Consider the following 21,585-nt stretch of genomic DNA (forward strand, 5'->3'; position numbering starts at 1 on the left):
ATAGTCAAAAGTTTTTATAATTACATGGTAGAAGAAGCCATATCACCGATGCTGGTCCTATCCCACCTGTAGCCACATGGCAATCATGCAGTAGAGCTTTCGGTTTATAGGTTTACTACATCTTCTTTTAAGGGTCCATTCACACGTCCGTAGTGTATTGCGGATCCGCAATACACCCGGCCGGCACCCCCTATAGAACTACCTATTCTTGTCCGCAATTGCGGACAAGAATAGGACATGTTCTATTTTTTTGCGGGGCCGCGCTCCGGAAATGCGGATGCGGAGAGCACATAGTGTGCTCTCCGCATCTCTTCCGGCCCCATAGAGAATGAATGGGTCCGCACCCGTTCCCGATATTGCGGAACGAATGCGGACCCATTTGCGGACGCGTGAATGGACCCTAACTGGCATATGTTTCCAACTAACATTACAAGTGGCATCACGTTCATCGGTCACATCATGGCCTAGACGCAGCTCAGCCTCATTAAAGTGAATGGGGCTGAGCTACGATACCAGGCACAGCCGCTATACAATATACGACCAGGAAGAAGGCTGCGGCACTACTGCGAGCGTCCGTGCTTTCTCAAACAGCTGATTGGTGGGGTACCGGGTGTCGGACCTTCACCGATCAGTTAAAAAGTGTTGGAAAACCCCTTTAATGCATTCTAACGACCCGATCAAGGTTTGTGGGCAAATCATTTGGTTGGGGCACTACTAATGTCGTACAATGAAAGGGTCTTTTCAAAGTCCCATGTTTTGCTGCTGGAAGGAACTGGATAGAATGGGTGGTGGGAAAATCCCCCCCTTTGCATTCTCTGTAATCAGCCCTGTGTATTCTAGACATTAGCCTAGAATCTTCATTAGTTTAGGAAAGAAAACACTTTTTCTGTTATTTACAGAATATTTTTGCTGACGCATCATGGCTTTATTGTTCGTTTAAATTTTAAAGAGGACCTTTCACTAATATACAAACTAAAAACTAACTATACCTGTGGGCAGAGCGGCGCCCAGGGGTCCCCTGCACTTACTAGTACCCCTGGGCGCCGCTCTGCCCACAGGTATAGTTAGTTTTTCGTTTGTATATTAGTGAAAGGTCCTCTTTAAGTCAACATTTAAATTTTTAAAGAGAATGTATCACCTATAATATTTTTACTAATTAAAACCAGGTGCTGATACATACTCTAATCTGTTTTTCTTCTGACTGTAATTTTTTTTATTCACTTTAGCGTTAGCTGCTGTTAGCAGCATTCTTTGACATGCTTTACAGCAGCCACGTGAACAATAGGAACCTGCAGATCATATATGACTCATTAATGTCTATGGGAGAGTGAGAGAGCATGCTCTATGACCTGTGTAGAGGCAATTGTGCAGGGAGGGGGAGGAGGTGAGCTGTGAAAATTAGCTAATGTGAATGGTGTGATCCTATAATATCTATATAGTTGTTACTGTAATCCTGCCTGTGATGATAATGAAATGACTGCTGAGGAGTGATCTCTAGAGAACACAGAAAGTGTCAGTCCATTGACTCGAGGAGTGGCTAGAGTGAAAAACTGCATGATTTCAGTATGTTTTTTATATAGATAATGACAGTACAGATAATCGCAGTGGTCATACCCTACCAATCAAATATTTTCCCCCTATTTTTTAGATAGGGGATACCACCGTATGGTGAGGCAACCTCTATAACCCCTTCGCACTTTAAATAAGCACTTTAAAGATGGGGCCAGCTTGCAAGTGCAACAGACACCGTAGCTGCTGGGTTTCTGCTGTTTCAAACAGCAGAGGCCTGGGGCGAATGTCCGCGATCAGCCATAAGGCTGATCGCAGACATTTAACCCCTCAGATGCCATGGTCAAATGTGACCACGGCATCTAAGTGGCGAAGAGGCCGGAGCAGTGTTTTCCCATGTCCGTAACAGCGCTTCCCCGCTGAGATTGGGGAATCTGTAATATGCCTGTGATAGCTCAGAGCCTCAAGCAGGCTCTGGTACCCATCACTGGTATATACCAATACAGGCCTGCAGGTGTCAGCACTTTATTGGTATACAGTGAATGGTGTTTTCTGTAATGGATAAATACCCAACTCGCAATCTGATATTGATATCTGTTCGCTGGTTATAGTCACCTAGGGTGACTTAAAAAAAGTAAACATATAAAAAGTGATGGTGATACAGTTGAATTCAGGAGGGCACCTGTGGATGCCAACCATAGGCATAAGTACCTGATTCTCCAAGCATTAATTAATGCTAAGAACATCGGACCATTATGCACCTGGCCGGCGGCCATGAGGATGGCTCGGGCAGCCCCCTGGGCATCGGCCCACTGGGAAATTTCCCTGTAGGGTCTATGGCCAGCCCGCCCATGGTGACAACCTCACTATTGCTGAACAGAGCTCTAGGAATAAAGGAGAATTGTGGTCTGATTATTAACCTGATGATACCAGGAGGTATATGTGGGTTGCACAACAAGGGCTACATGCATTAGATAACACTGCGATAGAGCATGTGGCATATTGAAAAAAAAAAAAAAACTTGCGGGTAGAGATATACTGGCGTATGAGAAATTATTTAAGAAAATGGTGCATAAAGATGAAAAAAATCAGAAGCATCAAGTCACCTGCAAAAATCAGAAGCATCAAGTCACCTGCAAAAAAATCATCTGAGAGTTCAGTCAATCTGAGGGGTGCATGGTAGAAGTAATTACTCTGCCGTCAGTCTGTTCAGCATAGCCATTCTATGTGATGTCCTCTTTTTATTCTATAATAGAGTTTGCTTTAGGAAGCACAAAGCCTGATATCACAGAACCTGTTATTATATATCTGTAAAGAATAAATCAAGGCAACTGGACGTACTGTAGATTTCTTGAAAACGTTTCACTCGTTCTTCCAACGAGCTTTCTCAATTCTGAGTGACTGTACAAAAATTCTGGGAATAAATATGTAACTGAATCCACATCTAGTAATTATACCCAGCATTGGGTCAAAGGTGTTGATTCCATTATCCTAATTGGAGTCAGTAGGTGATAAAGACTTCCCAGAAAAAAGGTGTCAAGACAGCATTATACGTGGCAGACAAGTACGTGTTTTGGATAAGGAGGCCGATTGGTACAAACAAGGCGTGAAGGAGGCCAGCTACGTAAAAATGGAGAAGCCAAGCTTGAATAGAGGTGGGGGGGGGGGGGGGGGGGTTAGACATCTATTGTCTGCCACGTATGATGCTGTCTTGACACCTTTTTCTGGGAAGTCTTTATCACCTACTGACTGCCAAAGCAAGTGGGAAATAATTGGGTAGGGTTGGGGGTGGGGACACGTCCAGGATGGGGGTATAGGAGTCCATGGTATATCAGGCTCCTCTCAGTCTATGGCAGGCAGTGATATATTGTTCTCCTCTTCCCCCAGCAGTATGGAGAGTCTCTCTTCCTCCTCCATGGAGGTGAAGTCTGGGCAGAGATCAGGTTTTATGAGTCCAACAGATGGTCCTACTTTAACAGGGAAGGCTGTCAATCACTGAGTAGGACCACCCACTGGACTCCTAAGAAGAGCTTTAACCCTTTCAGCTCCGGGGTTTTTTCATTATTGCGTTTACATCCTTTCTTGGGCCATAACTTTTTTATTTTTCCCTTCACTTAGCCCTATGAGGGCTAGATCTTTGTGGGACAAGTTGCCCCTTCTTAATTTCACCATTTAATATTGCATACAATATAGTGAGAAGCTGGGAAAAATTCCAAATAGGGAGAAATTGGGAAAAACAAAACACAATTCTGCAACAGCTTTATGGGTTTTTAAGTCCTGTCTGCAGGACTTTTTTTTTCAAAATAACAGAAAGCAGATGGAATGATCTTTATTAAGACGGATCTAAACAGAATGCATTTAAAGTGTTCCGTTTGGCTTTCCATTATAGAAATTCTGTTATTTTCCATTTAAACATATTACAACTGAATGCTACAATGGAAAGATGGATATGAGTCCGAACTCCCCCTTACTTTCATTCTCCAGTTCAGTATGATTACGGCGATACCACATATGTATAGTTTTTCTTGCATTTTTATACTGAAAAAAAAATAAAACTTTGAAAACAATATTTTCTTTTCGTCGCCATATTCTGACCCCTATAACTTTTTTGTAGTTAGGTGAATGGTGCTTTGTGAGGACTCATTTTTTGAGGGTTCATCAGTATTTTCATTGATACCATTTTAGGGATGTGTACGACTTTTTGATTACTTTTTAATTAAATTTTTTTATTTCTTTTGTGGGCGAGGAAGCGACCAGAAAACGACGAATTGGCCATTGTGACCATTTTTTCCATTTTGCTGTTTTCCTTATAGGAGAAATATTTTTATATTTTAATAGTATGGGCGTTTTCGCAAGCGTTGATACCCATGATGTGTAGTGTTTTTTTTTTTTAATTATTTTTCATTTTTGGGGAAGGGGGCAACTTGAAGTATTATATATTTTTTATTTTTTTTCAAAACATTTATTTTTTTAATACTTGCTCCAAGAGGCTCATTTGCATATATTAAAACCTACATTTTCTCAGCAATGCGGGCACATATGAACATGGGACCAACACAGATGTCTTCAGCTCCCAAGTGCACATGTAACAGGTCAGCCAGTGTCACAGGTACAAAACTGCTGGCAGATGCCCTTTAATTTTGAACAAATATCTGGCAGGTGGTAACATCACAAAGAAGAAATGACAAATGTAATACAATATAGAGAGAAACAGACATACAAAATAGGCTTAAAGTGGAACTAAATAGTGGGCTGGAATATAAAAGAAAACCTAGGACACTATGCCCGGGATATCTGTTGACTGTTAACCTAAAACAGCCCTGCAATTTTTGAATATGAGAAAGGGTGTATAGAGGGTACATGAGAAGGAAAGTGGAGATGGCTTGGGAGTGGCCAAAGGGATACAGAGGATGTGGGGGGGGGGGGGGTGGCAGATTGGCAGCTTAGTTTATCAGAAGCAGGTTAGTATATAAGGAACAGAGAAGAAAAATATAAGAAGGGGAAACAAGGTGTTTTATAGAATACTGGAGTAAAGGCGGCAGCTGATGATGATGATTGTCAGAAGCTGAAGCGTGGTCAGAGAGCCGGTATCAGATAGTAGCGTGGTACAGAGGATCTGACAGGCTCAGGGTCAAACAGGTCCGACCAGCAGAGGAACATCAATCCCTCTGCAGACTGCATCCAAATATCGTGGGGTGACAGCCTATAGGCTCTTTTTAACTTGCAAGAGCTTCTTGCTGCGGGGTCTCCCCCTCTTTTTACCTGTGGTTTCATATTTAGTTTTTTCTTCTGTGTACCGTCTTCCCCTGAAGAGTCGACACGTCAGAAACGTGCCACGTCGGGAGGTCTGAAGGAACTTTTACTTTAAGCACTAGGGATCAGGTCCTAGATAGGGACAGGTATCCGGACGGGGTCGCCCCTTTCGGGGCGGGTGCTCTGTATAGATAGGCAGTATGAAAACAGTCCCCTTCCCCCTTTCCTAGGGTCAGATAGGGCACAGCTCCATTACTGCCTCCACAGACACCACGCCGCCACGAATCATCCTCCTATCCGGGCATCACCAAAGTAAAGCGGATCACCTCTCCGTACTGATCCTAGTCGTTTGGTTGGTCTGGTAAGACTGCTTGCACCCTCACAGGTGCAACAGTCTCCTTTTTCTAAGGACCAGGATTGGACCCCTCCTTTATGTTTGTCATGTTGATGCATCTTTGTGGTGTATTTTATTGTATATCTACTTAAAGGTTATATCTTAATAAGTGGGCCCTTTAGTGTTGAATCTTGGAATATTTGTGAGACACCCCTCATTTTGAGCCTCATCTACATATTTTTTTTCCCCAGTAGGCAGCAGGTAAACTGGCTGGGCAAGCACATGGGATCAGAACACCTTTGCTATTACTGATAGTAACTCAATGCTCAGGCAACTTCCTAGGAGAGGAAGCTGCTATTTAAACTTGTAACCCCGCCCGAGGGTTGTTCTGGAAGTCAGGAAGCAAGAGCCCCTGGAAGCATAAAGGGCAGGAAGTGGCAGGCGTGCGCCCCTAAGGGACGCCAGCGTTGGATGTAGCACGGAGGCAGGGTGGCCAGCAGGGGCGTAGCTATAAGGGGTGCAGAGGTCGCTAACGGGCCCAGGAGCCTAGGAGGCCCAAAGACCCTTGTGCCGCATATGAAGACACCAGCATTATAGAAAGTGCATGCTGGTCAAGTTACACCTCTGGCTGGAGGGAAGGGTTTAGGTAAAAAATTTGGCATGGGGGAGGGGGTGCCTCAGGCAGCATGAAGGCTATGTGCTCCCCTGCCACTGGCCACAAAGCACTGAGGAAAGGGGGGCCCAAGCAGAACTCTTGCACCAGGGCCCATGACCCTTTAGCTACGCCCCTGGTGGCCAGAGGACGTGTCTTCCACATCTGGCAGAGACAGCAGCGGGCAGTGAGGCAGGAGATGCTGGGGGTATGACAGGTGAGACAGCGAGAGGTTTGGCAGAAGGCCTAGGCCTAACACAAGGGAAGAAGAAAAAAAGGCGAAACAAAGAAGAAAAAAAGGGGGGAAAAAGTATAGGCGGAAGGAAGGGATGGAGGCCAAATAGAGAAGTACAGATCTGTATGTACATAGCGACTAACGTTTCACAGGTGAATATAAACAATTTTGTAATATATCTTATCAGAGAAAAATACCTCTTTCTCCACTTTTCAGCTCCCTCCTCAAACTAACATTCTCTGACTCAAAGCCAATTCTATGATGGAATGCATAACAGAATGCCTTTAGAGGCATTCCGTTATTCATTCCATCATAATAGAAGTCTTTGGCCTGCATAACGGCCTCTCCTGCACAACGGAAACCGGACGGATCCATTATGCAGGCCATAGACTTCTATTATGACGGAATAAATAACGGAATGCCTCTAAAGGCATTCCATTATACATTGCGTTATGGTCCGTGGTAACAGAATCCATAACGCAATTCACATTATACCACAACCCGAACCAAAAACGAATTGTAAAAACATAAACAATTTGCTCATCCCTAACTGTAATAGATTATTGCTCGTGTCACTAGTGAATAGCAGGAGTTACAGACTTGTGGTGAATAATGAATCTGATTGTCTAAATAAATGTAAGAGATTTGCATATCTGTAGTGGGTTATTAAAAGATTTTCCCCACCGGGAGATATATGATTTTGTTGCGGTAATTCTCACTGATTAAAACTCTTGGCGATTATTATTATTACAATAATAACATAAATTCATTAATTCAAAGAGGGTCTTGTACATTCTGCACGTTTTGCATATTAAAAAGAGGGAGGTAGGAAGATGATGAGAAAGCTAAAATTAGAAGCCTTTTCAGGTCAGTGAGTTGCACTAAATGATTCATTAACTTTTAAGTTTAGAAAATGTCAGGGTTTTGAAGTATCCGGATTTTTTCACACATTGGATATTGTGATTATTTACCAGATAAATCTTTTAAAGTAAAATCGGAAACATAAGATTGTCAAAACGACTTCCAAAAAGGATCACTTCCATCTATTTTTTTAAAATCACATATTAACAGTCTATATGTGAATAGTATAAAAAAAAAAACATGATAGGTGAATGGTTTTCTAGATGTAATTTTTTGAAGTCACTCTATGGATTCTACTTCCTGTCCTGGCTCTCTAACTTCCTCTTTGTTTAGCACAGCCTTGCTTAAATCAGTTTTCTCGGATATTCATATTGCTTCCCTATCCTCAGGATAGGTCATCAATATATGATCGTGGGGGCCCGACCAGCCACCCCCGCCGATCAGCTCTATGAAGAGGCTGATGCGATCTGTGAGTGCTTAGGCCTCCTCCTAGGCAATGTGACATCACATTCATCGGTCACATGGCCTAGGCATAACTCAGGCCCCTTCACATGGGATTTTAATACTGAATAGGTCACCAGTATCTGATCGGTGGGAGTCTGACACCCATGACCCCGGACGATAAGCTGTTTTAGAAGGCACCGGTGCTTGCAGTAGCGCCGCGGCCTTCTTGCACAGTAGCCTAGGCCATGTGATGACACATTCATCAGTCACATGGCCTAGGGGCTAGCTGCGATGGTAAGCACAACCACTGCACAATGTACGGCGCTGTCCTTGGTGAGCATCGGGAAGGCCGTGGCGCTATTGAGTGCCAGTTCCTTCTCAAACAGCTGATCGTCAGGGATCCCAGGTGTCCGACCCCCCCACTGAACAGATACTGATGACCTATCCAGAGGAGTATAAAAGTCTTGGAAAACCCTTTTAAATCTAGAGAAAGTCAATTTACAGTGTGGACTTCCACCACAGATTTCATCCTTTAGCCATCTTCACATGTACTGCCCCAAAATTTGCCCCTGGCGGGCGTAGACTTCAATTTCTGGTGCACGGAAGACAGAAATGTTCTTAATTTATTAAGAGGCATCTGCCTCTTAATTAGGCACATCTCACACCAGTGCAGGGACCTCAAGACTGGTATATGGGGACACCAGTCTTGATAAATCTTTGTCATATTGCCATAGATTTGTTGGATTTGTTGCACTGCGGTATGGGTAATAGCTTCTCTTTTAGACGGCACATGTAGGGAGATGAAAGGCAGACTGAAATGCTGGGAGATGAGAGGCAGAGTGAGAAGCAGTGCATCAGCAGTTACAGTTACTGTACATTAGTGCATAATGCACGCAGCATCAAAAACACATTACTTCATGAGAACCTTCCACTACCCTGTCAGCTAGACTTGACAACCCACCAGTATTTTAAACGGAATGGGTCATCCGAAAATGACCTATTGTGTAAATCATGTTTGTTTGTTAAACATATTTTTTTTAGAATTTTTTTTATTTTTTTTTATGTCACTATATTTTTTTTTTAAATGTATACAATTCAGCAGTTTTCACACTGGGCCTAAAAAATATTAATACTTCCTGTCTTTTGGGCTATATACACAATGGACAGGAGCTGACACCATTTATATTGCCAAATACTACCGTTCACCACTGGATCCTGTAGACTATAATGGGATCCAGTTGCTTTCTGGCATGAGCACTGGGGTTCGACCAGACTGAAAAACTTTGCATGCAGAATCAAGCTACCTCACATGTGAACATAGCCTTAGGGCTTGTTCACACGACCGTGTGAAGCCTGTGCCCATGCTGTGGACCTCAAATTGTGGTCCACTAAGCACGGGCACCTGCCACGTGGCAAGCTCTATCTTTTTGCGGTGCGGAAGCACGGAACCTCAGAAAGCACTAGTGCTTCCGTAGTGTTCCGTTCTGTGGTTCCATTCCGCATCTCCGGATTTGCGGATCCATTGAAATGAATGGGTCTGCATCCGTGATGCGGAATGGCCACAGAAAACCATTCACCGGAATACGGGCACGGGCTTCACATGGTTGTGTGAACGAGCCCTAAAAAGTATGCCACATTTGATGCCAACGCACCAGATTTAGACTATATTTTTCTATGATGAGTTTTTAGTTCCTTGGATCCTATGTGTGACCTTCCTCTTCGAGAAGACTACTACTCTAGAAAAATAACTTTTAACTGCAATTTTGAGTAGATGTCTCAAAAAGGTTTCACTGTATATTTCAGTTCCTTGATTTGACCTTAATTTTACCTGTGTTATTTAAGGGTAGAAAAACATCACCTTCTCACACTCACCTTTATTTTTCAGACATCAGAACGTTTAGACAGAAAGCGAACACAGACCCACACTTTTTTTTTACGAACTGGTAGACATTCTAGATAAGACCGGAACAACCCATCATGGCTACTTCATCTTTACGTCGTCAAGTAAAGAACATCGTCCACAATTATTCTGATGCTGAAGTTAAGGTTCGAGAGGCTACTTCAAATGACCCCTGGGGACCATCTGCCACTCTTATGGCTGAAATTTCTCAAATGACTTACACTGCAGAGTACCAAGAGGTCATGATAATGGTCTGGAAAAGACTGAATGACAGTGGAAAAAACTGGCGCCATGTTTATAAAGGTCTGACACTTTTGGATTATTTGATCAAAAATGGATCCAACAAAGTTCTGCAAGAATGTAATGAGAATCTTATTGCTGTACAGACTCTCAAAGACTTTCAGTTCTTAGATCGTGATGGAAAAGACCATGGACTTAATGTGCGAGAGAAGGCCAAACAGATAGTATCTCTGCTGAAAGATGAGGAGCGAATTAAGCAAGAGAGGGCACAAGCTCAGACAACCCGAAAAAGGATGTCTCAAGTCACTGCAGCCATAGACAGCAGCCATAGGCTAAGATTTAATGAAGGTAATATGTCTGGTAATGTTTTGGCTCTTATCAAATTATTATCAATGGTTCTGTTGTTCTACTGCATAATAGATCTGCTATTTTCAAATGGATCTGTCAGTTTTACTGTTGAGGTTCTGGTATTTTTGAGGACAGGAGTAGTCCTACAGACTTTGATATTCTAGCTGCCAAGTATACCTGTAGCCCTTGGAGGTGGCTTAGATTTCTGGTGCAATTTACACCAGTTTTCCAGCATAAGTAATGTTAAATGTGTTGGGTCTTATAGGCCCGGTCCACTTTTTAGAAAAAAAAGTTGCACATTTTTGCTCACAATGGTTTAGTAGGGGACCCCCCCTCTACAGCATCTTTACACCCTAACAGGGCAGATAAGGGATGTTGTGCTAGTCAACTTTAAGGGTGCCTTCACATGCGTCAGATTTTGTGGCAGAAAATTCCACGACTGAAAATCAGTTTCACTCATCGGAATGGGGCTTGCAGAAATCCATGTGCTTGCTGCCCCATTCAAAAGAATGGAACTGATTTCAAAATCTGCTGCTTGTGAAGGCACCATAAAGGTTCCTTCACACACAATTTTTGTCCTGGCATTTTTGTAGTCCAAAAGAAAAAGCCTCACAAAATGCCTGACTTCATTAGTGTTTTTTCCACTTTTGTTTATATAGTGTTTTTTTTTATTCCTAGTGTTTTTTTTAGATGGAAGTATGTACCCCAACACACATTGCATATAGTTTTTTTTTTAACCTGGAAAAAAAAATAAAAATTCTAACAATGGATGTCTGTAGGAAAAAAATGACAGGCAATGAGGGTAAAAGGGCCAAAACCAGAGCATGCTGCTATTTGAAAAAAACAAAAACACTACTGATTTCAAAAACACACCTTAAGGGTGAAAAAAAAAAAACAAGCAAAATAACTGTTTGTCCTGCATATGAATATTTCACATACATAACCTCTGGATGTGTCCTAAAAAACGCTGCAAAAAAATAAAAAATGCCAGCCAAAAAAGTGCAGTAAAAACCTGCAGAACCCGATGATTAGCTGTTTGAAGAGGCTGTGCAGTAACCTCTTTGCAGCTTACTAAGCATAGCTCCATCTATTGTTTGTTATCGCAGCTTGAATGGGACTAAGCTGCACCTAGGCCACGTGACAGATGAATCTCAGAAAACTCCTTTAAAGTCTACGTTTTACGTGTTCATGATTTCCCAAGTGCAAAATTTGGCAACTTTATACAGGAGGTTTTGAATCTGAGAGCTCTGCTTCTATTTCTGACTGCTCTCTACTCTTCCCCTCCCTGTCGAGAGCGGTAAAAAAACCATGGAGAACAGCTCATCCATGCTGTTGATAGGAAGTAAAGCACGCACAGAGCAGTGGCAGGGAGAAGGTAGCAGCATCCTGGACACACAGATCCAGCATGCATTACTTTGATGGTTATGACCACATGAGAAAAGCCTGAAAGTAAGAGCAGGCTATAAACTGAATATCAGGGTGTCTGAAAATGAATGAAGACTGCAGACTGAAACAGCATTTTTATATTCAAAGTAACCACTAACATATGTAAAAATCATTTCATCCCTGCCAAAGGGATAAGGGATCGTCCGTGCTGTGCATTGGGGACCGCCACCTATCCCTTGGTTGAACTTGATGGACGTATGTCTTTTTTCAACCGTATTAACTATGTTACTATGTAATGCATGTGCACCGTCGTGTGGTCAACTTGAATAGGTCAGAGATCTGTCCGCACTGCAAAACTCTGTAGTGCTTTCGTGGCCTTCCGCTCAGTGCCTCCACACCGTGTCTTCCAGATTGCGGACCCATTCAAGCTGTTTGCAGGCACGGCCGGCACACGTTCGAGGGCGTGAGCCTTAACTCTTCAGAACCACTGATGACTGGATTTTTTTTCTTGTGTGTGTGTTTTTTTTTTTTACAGCTTCCGCTTCAACCCTTACTCCAGAATTGGAACATGCAAGACCCCAGAGTAGTGGGGAGGAAGAACTTCAGTTGCAGCTTGCTTTAGCTATGAGTAAAGAAGAAGCTGAAAAGGTACAATAATAACTTCACGATTTTCTTGCTTATAACTTTGCATGATTATTACACAGTGTTATTATATTGTTGTCCAGTAGCCAAGATTGTTCTTCTCGATATCTTCCCTGTCAGAGAGTGTCATTAGTGCTGTGTGAAGGAATGGGACAGGCTGCAGGGATACACAGGGACATCTGTACTTACTTTATTGTGTAACACTAGGGCTTGCAAGGTGACCTCCACTGAAGTCTGAGCATTTAGATGGTAGGGTAACAATTAAATCCATTAAAACTGCATAAAGAAATCCTAGGGGGATAATGCTATTGAATTACATGGGGAAAATGGAATATAATGCAGAGAAAACATTTTTATATAATAATAATAATAATGGAATATTTAACTAATAACAAAGGGAAGGGGTTAAAAATAACCATTCAAGCTCAATCTACAGGCAGCAGGCTCGTTCTAGGTTTAGAAGTCCAGTGGGTGGCTTCTCTGTAGATACAGTTGCAAGAAAAAGTATGTGAACCCTTTGGAATTATATGGATTTCTGCACAAATTGGTCATAAAATGTGATCTGATCTTCATCTAAGTCACAACAATAGACAATCACAGTCTACTTAAACTAATAACACACAGAATTAAATGTTACCATGTTTTATTGAACACACCATGTAAACATTCTCAGTGCAGGTGGAAAAAGTATGTGAACCCTTGGATTTAATAACTGGTTGGACCTCCTTTGGCAGCAATAACTTCAACCAAACGTTTCCTGTAGTTGCAGATCAGATGTGCACAACGGTCAGGAGTAATTCTTGACCATTCCTCTTTACAGAACTGTTTCAGTTCAGCAATATTCTTGGGATGTCTGGTGTGAATCACTTTTTTTAGGTCATTCCACAGCATCTGAATTGGGTTGAGGTCAGGACTCTGACTGGGCCACTCCAGAAGGCATATTTCCTTCTGTTAAGCCATTCTGTTGTTGATTTACTTCTATGCTTTGGGTCGTTGTCCTGTTGCAACACCCATCTTCTGTTGAGCTTCAGCTGGTGGACAGATGGCCTTAAGTTCTCTGGAAGCTTGTGGGTTTGACTTTGGGCTATTGTGTTCAATGGCAGTTCATGTTGCCACTACACCGTGTATCCTGGAGTTGGTTGCTTGTGTGAATTATTCCTATGTGCTTGTACTCAGTTCGGTATTGTGAGGGTTACTCTTTCATTGACTGTGTGTGTGCGTCTGTTTGACTACATTGGTTTGTTTATTCTTCTATATAGTCCTGAGTCCGGTGTCAGTTTGGGGGATGTCTCTTGAGTGCTGTGACCTCCCCTGGTTATGCAATTATATCATGTCTTTCTTGTAATACCATGTCTTGCTTTGATCCGTTTGGAGTCTGTCTGTGCCCTGTGTTGTAGTTTACAGTATATCTGAAGTTTGCTTCTGGATCGTCTTAGTTATGTCCATGTCTGAATTCTGACCTAGTGTCCTAAGCCATAGTTTGTGCTCTGCTAAAGTCTGTATGGAGCTTTCGATCTGTCTGTGCATGCTGGCTTTTGTCCGAGTTTCTGTGTCAATGTATTTGAACTGTGTCTTAGAGTTCTTTGCCTGTTCTGTCTTGCTAAGTTTTGCTCATGTATAGACTGTGTCTGAACCGTGTCCAAGTTCCTGTAGTAACTATGTGTAGGTCCATGAAGTCCGTCCCTGAAGTCCGCGTGTCCAAATGCATGAAGTTCGTATGCCTGGGTTCCTGAAGTCTGTGTGTCCAAGTGGATGAAGTTCGTATGCCTGGGTTCCTAAAGTCTGTGTGTCCAAGTGAATGAAGTTTGTACGTCTGGTTTCCTGAAGTCTGTTCGTCTGCCGGTACTCAGTGTTTTGTGCCATGCATGTAATTTGTGTTTGTATTGGATTCACCTGTATCATGTCTTGTTTTGAACTGTGCCATGCCATTTTTCTGGTGTTTTCACCAGTGTCTCTGACCTCAGTAGGTCAGCTGCCAAGTACACCAGGACCATCCCAGGAGGTAGCGGTCTGGACACTAACCCACAGCGAACTCCACATCCCTGTACAGTGGGTAAAGGGTAAATACTGGGGAGGAACCAGAATAAGGATTGGGTTAGATTTGGCCCAACATGAAACTGGTTACTTGCCAAAGTGGTTCCACAACCATTATCCATTATCCATAGGCATGTCGGTAACAATTCAATTAAGTTAAGTTACAAGTTATAATGAATGAATACTCTCCATATGTCAATCTCATTCACAGAGCCACCACCACTTAAAACGTAATCTTTAATGATATATAATCGGAATAAAACACACCCATAACAATAATACTTCCAGGGCCCTAGGGCTAGGTGTATAATGTAAATGGAAATATACTGTCTCTGGACACACACCCTATTTTACAAGACCCTGCCTAAAAACAGAATGGCTGCTCAATAGGGGTGATCCCGTGTCAGGAGCCTCCTAAATGTTCTTGGATGACCCTGACCAGGGACAGAAACCACCGTTGTTAGTATGTCACTCAGTGGTAAATGCCATATATCAATCTGCTCAGTTCCCCCTGCTCTTCATTGGCTGCAGCGGAACATGTGACCATGTCCATGCAGCCGCTTATTTAAACACTCCGGAAACCGGAACAAGGACACAGTGCAGGCAGCACAGAGGATTGAAGCGGTGGGGAGCAGGTAAAAATGGATCTTAAATATGGATCTTCTGTTTACCGAGGCAGACTACGGGTACTTGCTAAAAAGTCAGTATTCCCATAGGATTGCATAGGATCCGTTTTCTTAACAGGATCCAGTAAAAAAACGTATCCTGTTGCATCAGTTGTCATCCGTTTGAGCCATTTCCTTCTGAGATCTGTTTTTAAGGGTACTTTCCTACTTGCGTTGTTTGATTCCAGCAGGCAGTTCCGTTGCCTGAACTGCCTGCCTGATCAGGCAAACTGTATGCAAACGCATGTCATTTTTTCTGACTGATCAGGCATTTTTCAGACTTAGGGTACTTTCACACTTGCGGCAGGACGGATCCGACAGGCTGTTCACCATGTCGGATCCGTCCTGCGGCTATTTCGCCGTGCCCGCGGACCGCCGCTCCGTCCCCATTGATTATAATGGGGAGGGGGCGGAGCTCCGGCGCAGCACGGCGGTGCACGGAGAAAGCCCGCCGGACTAAAATTACTGCATGTCAGGCTTTTTAGTCCGGCGGCGTTCTCTGTGCACCGCCGTGCTGCGCCGGAGCTCCGCCCCCGTCCCCATTATAGTCAATGGGGACGGAGCGGCGGTCCGCGGGCACGGTGAAATAGCCGCAGGACGGATCCGACATGGTGAACAGCCTGTCGGATCCGTCCTGCCGCAAGTGTGAAAGTAGCCTTATCAGGATCCTTATCAGTCAGAAAAATGCCTGATCAGTCAGAAAAATGCATTGCAATACCAGATCCGTTTTTCTGGTGTCATCTGGAAAAATGGATCCGGTATTATTTCTTTTCACATTTTAAAAGGTCTGCGCATGCGTAGACTGCAATACCAGATCCGTCAATGCGGCAATTTGAATGCATAATACATTCCTATGGTAAAAAATGCCGGATCCGGCATTCAGGCAAGTGTTCAGTTTTTTTTGCGGAGATAAAACAGCAGCATGCTGCGGTATTATCTCTGTCCTGAAAAGTAAAAAAGACTGAACTGAAGACGTCCTGATGCACCCTGAACGGATTGCTGTCCATTCAGAATGCATTAGGATAACACTGATCAGTTATTTTCCGGTATAGATCTCAGAAGGAAATGACATTCACAACAGTGATGTGAATGCACCCTTACTGTAGTATGTTGCAACAATATTTGTGACTTTGATAAATCTGGTGTAAATCAGCTTGACAGGCTGACCATGCCCAGTATGCCACCCATTTTTCCAAACTGGATTGAATGGTGGAAAAATGCAAAATGTCAGAAACATTTTTATGCCAATAAACTCAAAAAGTCACAAAACTCTAATTTCAGATTTTTTTAAAGCCAGAAAACTGGAGCGCAGGGCCGGAAAAACTCCCACCAAAATAATAATATTCAAAATACCGAATTTATAGCACTATATTCGAAATATTCGCGAATTAGCGAAGTGCCGATATTCGCAAAAAAAATTCGATATTCAAATATTCGCGCTCAACACTAATTGTAATGCGTTTTGCACGCGCGTGTGAAAAATCGGCATGTTTGGTACCCAGACCCGAAGTTCTTCACAGAAGTTCGGGTTTGGGTTTCGGTGTTGTGTAGATTGTATTATTTTCCCTTATAACATGGTTATAAGGGAAAATAATAGCATTCTTAATACAGAATGCATAGTACAATAAGGCTGGAGGGGTTAAAAAATAAAAAAAAATAATTGAACTCACCTTAATCCACTTGATTGCGCAGCCCGGCTTCTCTTCTGTCTTCTTCTTTGCTGTGCACAGGAATAGGACCTTTGATGACGTCACTGTGCTCATCACATGGTCCAATCACATGGTTCATCGCCATGGTGAGGGACCATGTGATTGGACCATATGATGTGACGTCACCACAGGTCCTTAGCTGGCAGCTCAACATTACAGAAGACAGAAATCCGCAACTACGCGATCAAGTGGTCTCGGTGAGTTAATTTATTTTTATTTTTAACCCCTCCATCACTATTTTACTTTGCATTCTGTATTCAGAATGCTATTATTTTCCCGTATAACCATGTTATAAGGGAAAATAATACAGATCGGGTCCCCAGCCCGATCATCACCTAGCAACCATGCGTGAAAATCGCACCGCATCCGCACTTGCTTGCGGATGCTTGCGATTTTCACGCAGCCCCATTCACTTCTATGAGGTCTGCGTTGCGTGAAAAACGCAGAATATAGAGCTTGCTGCGATTTTCACGCAAAGCACAAGTGATGCGTGAAAATCACCGCTCATGTGCACAGCCCCATAGAAATGAATGGGTCCGGATTCAGTGCGGGTGCAATGTGTTCACATCACGCATTTCACCCGCGCGGAATACTCGCCCGTGTGAAAGGGGCCTTAGTGATAAATCTGGCATGAAACCCATTAGCATGCCTAACCATGCCACTTTCTAATGACGTTTCAAAAGTGACGGGAGTGGCGTAAAAGGGCAAAAAGTCACACATTTTGGTGCAAGACAGCACTTTTTCGAAAACTTGCCACTTTTTGACATTAGTAAACTGGTGTTGAACTTTGATACATTAACCCCCTATATGTATATCCTTCCCAAATCAGTGCACTGTGGGGGAAGGCTCTGTGCAATTACTGAAATCCATATTTCTTAGGCTACTTTCACACTAGCGTTCGATCGGATCCGTTCTGAACGGATCCGCTTATATTAATGCAGACGGAGGCTCCGTTCAGAACGGATCCGTCTGCATTATAACTTAGAAAATTTTTCTAAGTGTGAAAGTAGCCTGAGCGGATCCGTTCAGACATTACATTGAAAGTCAAAGGGGGACGGATCCGCTTGAAGATTGAGCCATATGGTGTCATCTTCAAATGGATCCATCCCCATTGACTTCCATTATAAGTCGGAACGGATCCGCTCGCCTCCGCACGGCCAGGCGGACACCCGAACGCTGCTTCAGGTGTCCGCTCACTGAGCAGAGCGGAGGCTGAGCGCTGGCAGACGGATGCATTCTGAGCGGATCCGCGTCCACTCAGAATGCATTAGTGCTGAACGGATGCGTTCGGGTCCGCTTGTGAGCCCCTTCAAACAGAGCTCACGAGCGGACACCTGAACGCAGGTGTGAAAGGAGCCTTAGATGTCAATTGTCAAGCAGAATTATATGTACTGATATCCGCACCTATCTGCAATATCTGACTACTATGATATCTGTACCTATTCAACATAGGAACATCCTTGAAACCTTCAGTGGTAAATATAATGACTGTAATTATACCATTACAAATATAGCTGTGTAGTCATATAATCATTTGTACGGTGTGTCAGCTAAAGTCCTTCAATTGCTCAATTATGTCACCGCCTAATGAAGTCATTCCATAGTCACACAAACAAGTAAATCCCAATTTTGGTAAATCTGGATTTTTCTAAACGGTCACTGTGACACGTTTCCTTGGATATTCCTTGCATTGAACATATAATTAGATAATTAGTCATTACATTATCATAATTATATTATTATTTTATATAGATTATTATCTTTATTTATGAAATAATGCAATCTTTAACGTTATCTGAACGAAAATACATACAATCTCAAACTTACACATAATTTGCAACAGGAAAAAATATATTTTCTTGATCTCAGTTTGGAAGGTATACCCAATCATAATATTGTTTCCAGTACAGACAGGAAGCCTACTGCAGGTAATACTATTCTCCAAACCCATACACACTACCCTATGTCAAAGCGATCCCAGTAGGGGAGAATATAAGAGCAAAGCATAAATGTAGTAGCCACACACTGTACACCAAAGAGTTAAAACAAATCAATGCTAGATTATCCAGTAGAGGTTATCCAAGTTGGATGCTAGAAAGAGCGGCAGGGAAAACAGCGCAACTCGCTAGGCAAGAATTATTATTGAATATTAAAAACAGATGAGAATTCTTCAAAACTAAAAAAGAAACATAATTCAACCTTACGTTGTAACATAACGTGAATTCAAAAGATTTGAGAATTAGTAAGCTTACGCAGGCTGAGTGAATAAATATATGATAACACAAACAAATCACATACTGAATATTAAAAAGTAAATAAACATCACTAGCCTAAATATGGGGTAGGGATCCAGTCAATCATGCTATAACACATGGCTGTCTACCAAGTTATAACACATGACCGCCACGCCAGTGTGTACAAGAGATAGGGCAGTTCAATACTTACATCCTACCTAGGATGAAGTACCTGGCTGAATCCCCATGAATTGTTAGTGCAGACCACAGTTATTCGCATCACGCATGTCTCTGAGATCACTCAGGAATGTGTTCTTATCAGCACATTGGGGGGTGGTTACTATCTCTAACCCACTTCATTACAGGGAAAACTTGTAAACTATCACACAGAGTATTAAACAGAATTAAAGGGGACAGTACCAATCAGTACTTAAAAATACCACTACAATACACCCATATATATGTTAACAATATAGTACATTGTATCATAAGATCAAAGCTCTAATATATAAATATCTCCCAATTTTATTTGAAGACACAATACATTGTTACATGGATATACAATTGTGTACAAGAAAGCACCTACTACCGGACAGAAAATTGCACCCAGCATTCCTAGGGAATTAATAAAAAAAAATTAAATAAAACTTCTACAGATGTGAACCCTAAAAAACATTTGCTAATCGTGACCATTCTATTAGTTTTAATATCAAGGATTAAATTCATTGTAATTCAGACTTTTATTTATGTTGTGCATTGCACATTATGTGATAGATTTTACGTTGGTAGCACGATTAGGAAACTCAGTGCGCATAATTGAACACATCAATGATATTTGTAAAATAACCAAACATATCCAAACATTTCAGCGACTGTCATGGCGGAAAAATTGCTTCCCTACGTATATTTGGCATTGAAAGAGTCAAATCGAAAGAGAAGCGTATTGGATATTTACGCTTCTCCTACTTCCCTACAGAACTAAATTTCCATAAAAATATATTAACCTTTTACTAACTTATACATATTTCTACTCATATATATAAATTTATTTTTTCTTTATTTGTATTATGATCAGATACTCTTTTTATACACCTCATAAATGGACTTTTCTTATATTATGAACTAATTTAGGATGTTATCAGTGATGCCATTGTGCTGCACACGTGCTTTGTAATTACTGCAAGCAATTAAGCTTCAAAGACTACAGCTGATACATTGCCTATACATTCGATGCTTGTATTTTAGTCATCTATGTATATGAGTAAGACCATTGTTACGGTCGAAACCAGTCAGACACAGCGCATGTTTCAGCGCATGAACATGTTTCAATAAAGATGATGTTATTTTAGTCGCTGGATCCACTTCCTTCCTTAACACCTTTGGGGCCCACTATGGTATCATAGTCTGTGCCCAACGAGGATTCCCTGGAGCTCTGGTGGGCCAGCGTGACCCTTCACCAATGTGGACAAGATCTGATATTCCTGTGTGTATGGGGGCCACTCTTCCCTGATGTTCTTTGTTGTGGAAAACAAGGATCAAATATGTTGCATGACTGATCCTCCAGAGGTCGCTACAGCCATAGGTGTCTGGGTCCTTCTATGGCAATAGACCTGAATTACTGGATTTTTTTCTAATAATCAAATAAGAGAAAAGGGTTCCCTTTTCTATGTCTTGCTGCTGAGAGTACCCTAGATGCAGCTTGAGGGAACTGCAAAAGCGGGTCCCCTTACATGGTGGTGGCCCTGAGCAGTTGCCCCTCTTTACCCTTCCAATAATCTGGCCTGACGTCACCGGCTTGTGATGGTCAAGTTGCAGTTAAATGGTTGTCTGGGATTACAAAACCAGCGCCACACCTGTACACAGAGTTTATGTGGAATTGGAACTCAGCCTCTTTCACGTCAGTGGAGTCTAATTGCAATACTGAACCCAACCCATGGACAGTTGCACTGTTTTAGAAGTAAAGCAGCCATGTTTTTCTAATCCTGGACAACCCCTTTAACTGTAAATTGACCAGGTCAGTACATGCAGCAGTAGTACATGTGCCATTTGTGAATAATTCTATAGTGACAGCTGCCGCCCTCCTGCACATGAAATAAACATACACCTGTAGTCAAAAATTCAGTGACAATCCAAACTTAAAGTTTTTTTTCCCCATAAGCAACACTTATGACCCATCCATAAGATAGGTAATAAATGTATGATTGATGGGGTCTGACCACTGGGACCCCCATGAAGTTTTTCGTGGCCAAGAAGCTGCTCCTTTTCTGCATAGGCCAAACCCCTTCCTGACCCATCACACCCCTCCTTGACATCATATCCCCCTCAGAGCATGTGTAAATTTCTGGGGCTGTAGCATCTCGGTACCACATACAATTAGATCTCATGGAGGGCTTCTATCTGGGAGAAAGAAGCCTTCCATGCACTGTGCAGAAGATTTGCCAGCTCTTCCAAGAGTCTGGGAGGTCTCCCCTTTTTCCTGAAGACTCCCAGAAGTTCCAGGAGGGTTGTCGGAACGTTGGTCACCAATGATCCAATCACACAATGGATTTGTGGACCCTGTTCTCATGATCAGTGGGAGGCCTAGAGGCTGAACTTTGTCTGAAAAATGTAAACATTTTGTGTCATCTCAGAACTTTAGG

General features: G+C 42.5%; 1 protein-coding gene across 1 annotated transcript in view; it reads left to right on the plus strand.

The window, feature by feature from the left end:
- EPN3 (epsin 3) overlaps positions 1-21,585 on the plus strand; it is a 63,517-nt gene that overhangs the window by 21,871 nt on the left and 20,061 nt on the right. Inside the window, exons 2-3 of the mRNA XM_044300017.1 lie at positions 9,674-10,276; positions 12,198-12,310. Coding sequence (XP_044155952.1) covers positions 9,766-10,276; positions 12,198-12,310 — 624 coding nt within the window. The 5' untranslated portion in view covers positions 9,674-9,765. The remainder of the gene's footprint in view (positions 1-9,673; positions 10,277-12,197; positions 12,311-21,585) is intronic.

This window comes from Bufo gargarizans, chromosome 6 (assembly GCF_014858855.1).
Source record: "Bufo gargarizans isolate SCDJY-AF-19 chromosome 6, ASM1485885v1, whole genome shotgun sequence".
In the NCBI taxonomy this organism is placed as follows: Eukaryota; Metazoa; Chordata; class Amphibia; order Anura; family Bufonidae; genus Bufo; species Bufo gargarizans.